Source organism: Excalfactoria chinensis, chromosome 4, assembly GCF_039878825.1.
Source record: "Excalfactoria chinensis isolate bCotChi1 chromosome 4, bCotChi1.hap2, whole genome shotgun sequence".
In the NCBI taxonomy this organism is placed as follows: Eukaryota; Metazoa; Chordata; class Aves; order Galliformes; family Phasianidae; genus Excalfactoria; species Excalfactoria chinensis.
Genome location: NC_092828.1, coordinates 4,942,815 through 4,947,219, shown reverse-complemented (window position 1 = coordinate 4,947,219; position 4,405 = coordinate 4,942,815). Strand labels below are relative to the sequence as shown.

Genomic DNA, 4,405 nt, shown 5'->3' with positions numbered 1-4,405 from the left:
ACTTTCCAGGACAGGGAAAAGATTTTACATCTGCCTTCTGCTGGTGTTTGTGGGGTGTTTTTTGCTTGGAAAGGTGAGAAGATCTGTCTTCCTGGATGAACTCCTGGGAAGCGTCCACATTGAAATGCTGTTTGCAAAAGCACACGGTCCTCCATGCTGCCCACGCACACACCTGCACCTCACATTCCTTTTGCAGCACTGCCCCGGCATCCTACACCTCCGTTCCATCCCGGGTATAGATGAGGCTGTTGACTGTGAAGTTGTAGTAGTGGTTGTACTGGGCGCCCTGGCTGCTGCTGCTGGGATGGAAGGAGCTGTAGTAGGCGGGGGAAGGTCCCGCCACTCGCTGCAGCTGTTCTGGTGAAGGCACCTCCTGAGATGAGCTGCTGGAAGGGGTGAAAGTGCCGCTGCTCAGCTGTCCAGCAGAGAAGTTCCTGTGATGCAGGTCAGTGCTGAGCCCCCCCGTCAGCCGGCTGCCCCCACCGCTCAGCGAGCTCATGCCACTGAAGAAGGTGCTGAGGCAGCTCGGGGTGGATGAAATGATACCGGAAGGAGAGGAGCTTTTGGGATGGTCCCTGGCAGAAGGCGATGGGTCCAGCTCTGGGGGTGGGCTGTTTCCACAGGGTTTGCCTGTGGCTGGGATGGGTCGCTCTTCTTCAGTCTTCAGGCCCCCGAGTGAGGAGGCCGCAGCCGTGGTTGCGGGGGTGTTGGGCTCTGAGCGTCGCTTGCGCTTGCGCCGGAAATTCCCATTGTCAAACATCTTCTCACAGTTGGGATCCAAGGTCCAATAGTTTCCTTTCCCTGGTGGAAAACAGGAGAAGCAAGAGAGAAAATCAGCTTCTGCGACAGAGAGCCCTACAGCAGAGGGATAGGTGGTATCCATGCTTCGCCCAGCCAATGCAGCACACACACCTGCTCCTCCTCTACCTGTTGTCCAGTGCAAGAATCCAAAACCTGGCCCTAAAACATCATCACCCCCTGCCACGCAATGCCCAAGAGAACATTAAGGCCACACAGAGGAGGAGATCCCCCACCACAACCTCAATCTCTGCTTCAGACCTGATTAAAGGGAACATGAAGCGAGGCTTCCCTGGCTCTGGCTGCCACATGGCAAACAAGGATACCCATATCTGCAGCATGGCCAACATGGTGGAGACCCTGCCATGGCGCTTCTCACAAGACAGACCAAGAGGTAATGGCCTCAAATTGCACCAGGGAAACTTCAGGACAGATATTAGGAAAAATGTCTTCTCTGAAAGAGCGGTAGTGCATTGGAACAGGATGCCTAAGGAGATGGTGGAGTCACCATCCATGGAGATACGGCACTGAGGGACATAGCTTTGTGGGCATGGTGGCGATGGGCTGACAGCTGTACTTGATCTTAGATGTCTTTTCCAACCTTACTAATTCTATAATTCTAGGAAAGATGGGTACAAGCTGCCCCATGCCCACTACTTTGTTTCAGTGGGCTGTGGTGCCATTAGCTGTCCCCACACAACTGATGGGAGCCATGACCTTGCAGTGTCCCCCCCAAAGGCCCCAGCTCTCAATGTTCCCATCCCACCCAGCGCTGTCCCAGCACACCCCTACGCTACACCCACTCCTGGGCACTGGCTGTGCCCCGGGGACAGGCCGGCAAGAGCTGGGCAGGGAGGGGAACCGTGAATCACGTCCAAAGGATCCAGGCCTTGCACAACCAGCACTCCTGGCCTCAGCCTACCTGACCTGCCCAGACAGGGGGACTGAGGAATGGGGCCAGTCACCATCCCCTACAGGATGCAGTGGTCAACCCAAGGAGAGCAAAAGGAGCTTGATATACTCAGAAGAGGACAAAAGGTGGGAGAGATCCTCACAGCCTAAGCTTGGAGGGGCTGAGGGCACCTGATCTCTTCAGAGTGGTGGGAATAAAGGAGCCTAGGGATAGCCATGAGTGGACAAGGGAGCCTGGGTTCCTCACAGGGATGGCTGTGAACAGAAGAGCCTGGGCTCCTCGGCACTGAGCTCATGCAGTACAGTCAAAGGGATGGCCACAAAGGAACACGAGATGAGAGTATGGTCTCCTCACACAGACGGCCATGAGGGGACAAGAGAACCTGGACTCCTCAGAGGGTTGGTCATGAGGGGTACAAGGACCCTAGTCCCTGCACAGGAATGGCCAAGAGGGAATGGGGGAGCAGGTGATCCTGATTCTATCTCAGGGACGGTAATGATGGGATAAGGGAGATGATCTCCTCATAGGGATGGCCATAATGGAACACAGGAGCCCAGTCCTCTCATAGGGATGGCCATGAGCGGACAGTAGAGCGCTGTCCCCCGATAGGGATGGCCTTGAGGGGACAATGGAGTGCTGTCCCCCCATAGGGATGGCCATGAATAGACAACAGAGCGCTGCGACCCCATAGGGATGGCCATGAGGGGACAAGGGAGACTGGTCCTCTCACAGGGATGGATATAAGGGAACAAGGGAGCCCGGGGACCGCACGGTAAGGAGCCCACACTCCCACATCCCCTCACATCCCCATCCCGGGGGTTCCGAGCTGCCGCCCGCCCCCCATCCTCACCGGGGTCGTCCTCGTCACGGGGCACCTTGCGGAAGCAGTCGTTGAGGCTGAGGTTGTGGCGGATGCTGTTCTGCCAGCCCGCCTTGCTGCGCTTGTAGAAGGGGAAGTTCTCGGCCACGTACTGGTAGATGTGGCTGAGGGTGAGCTTCCTCTCGGGGGCACTCTGGATGGCCATGGCGATGAGCGCCGAATAGGAGTAGGGCGGCCGCACCAGCTTCAGCAGCTCCTCCTGGCTCGCCAAGCTCAGCCAGCTCAGCTCCGCGCCGCCCGCCGACGGCGAGCCGGGACCCGAGGGCGAGCCCACCAACTGCCCGCCCCGCGAGCAGCCGTACGAGGCGGGCGGCAGGAAAGGAGATGTGGCGGCCCCGGAGCCGGGCGGGCCCTGCAGGTAGGGCGCGGGGCTGTTCATGCCCCACAGGTAGCCGGCGTTGGCAGGAGCCCCGTAGTCCCCCAGCGCGTACCCTCCCGCCCGTTGCCCCGACGAAGCGGCGGCGGCGGCGGCGGCCGCGGCGGCTGCAGCGGCGGCGGCGGCGGCGCCGGGCGGATGGAGGCTGGGCTGGGGGTAGACGCTGAAGTTCTCGCTGCAGTACACCGCCATCTCGGGAGCCTCCTGGGCGCTGCGGGGCTGCGGGGGCACGGGGGCGGCCGCCGGCGCCGAGGGTCTGGGCTGAGCCTGCTGCAACTCACCGGCGCTCATAATCCCTCGGCCATGCAGGGCGGCTCGCGGCTCCTTACCCCCCCCCGCCCGCCCCGGGCGGCCCCCCCCCCCTTTCGCTGTTAAACCTCCTCTTTCGTCGGACCCCCCAAAATCCCAGGGGGGCTGAGGCGCGGCGGCCTTATAGGCGCTGCCGTGCGGGGCCGGCCGTGCGGGGAGCAGCCAGTGGGGCGGGGAGGGAGGCGGGGAGGGGGGCAAGGCCGGGCCCCAAAAGCGGCCATAGGGGAGGGACCTGAGGTGTGTCGGGGTGTGGGTGTGTGGGGTGGGGGGGTTGGATCCCGTCTAGATGGCCGAGGGGGTCCGGGAAGCATCCCCCCCCCCGCGACCGTGAGCCCCTGCTGTCCATCAGCCCCGATCCGAACTTCGGGAGATTTAGGGCAGATGAGCACCTTGTGGGTGCCACGACGGGAAAGCGAAGGGTGAAATTCGCCTAAACTCTTCATTCAGGTGTAATTTTGCCTTTGCGCTTAATGAGCTTTGGATGAGGAATTAGCCCAAATTAAACAAACAAACAACACCGCCGTGCTCGCTCCCAAAGGGCCGGCAGTCACAAGGCGCGATTTGCTAATAAAAGTTGGCTTTTGCCTTTTGTTTGAGGGGAAAGAGAGGGGAAAAGCGAGTCCTTTGGGAGATGAAAGCTCCTGGGATCCACAGACTCCGACATCGTCCATAGAGAAATGCCAGCTCCGGCAAATCCCTCCCGTCCGCGACATACGTCGGACCCACACGGACAAAACAGAAGAAAACGAATGTAGGGAATCTTTGTCCGTCACTTTGAAGATGTAAATGCCCGGGTGTTAAATGCCATTGTCATCCCGTTCTGTTTTCTGCCGATAAATATGCGTACAAATCCCCTTCCCGCGTACATACGCATGAGAAGGGCTCTCCCCAGGGCTGCCACTTCACATCGGGAGTTTGGGGGAGAAGTTTCCATTGATTTAATAGAGAAAATGGTTCAAATCGCACATGTACAGCAGTGGAAATGTCGCAGGGCAGATGTCCTGGGCTTCCCAAATTGCGGATATCCATCCCTTGTGTGATGTAAAAACTCGAGCATTTTCACCATTCTATTTCGTTTTAAAACAAATAGACAATTTGGGGGATGGAAAAGCACTTCAAGTGTGAGAAA

The 4,405-nt window shown here is 58.9% G+C and overlaps 1 protein-coding gene across 1 annotated transcript; it reads right to left on the bottom strand.

Annotated features, from left to right (window-relative positions):
• Positions 1–211: 211 nt before the first annotated feature.
• FOXI3 (forkhead box I3) lies at positions 212–3,282 on the bottom strand. The gene is made up of 2 exons (XM_072336351.1): positions 2,562–3,282; positions 212–801 (listed from the first exon to the last, which is right to left on the bottom strand). The coding sequence occupies exons 1-2, from the start codon at positions 3,256–3,258 to the stop codon at positions 212–214; spliced, it is 1,287 nt and encodes a 428-aa protein (XP_072192452.1). The 5' UTR covers positions 3,259–3,282.
• Positions 3,283–4,405: the final 1,123 nt, after the last annotated feature.

Coding starts and splice junctions, on each gene's coding strand:
- FOXI3 (XM_072336351.1), bottom strand. CDS start 3,258: ATGAGCGCCGGTGAGTTGCAGCAGGCTCAGCCCAGACCCTCGGCGCCG. Junction 802..2,561: donor CCGTGACGAGGACGACCCCG/GTGAGGATGGGG, acceptor GTTTTCCACCAG/GGAAAGGAAACTATTGGACC.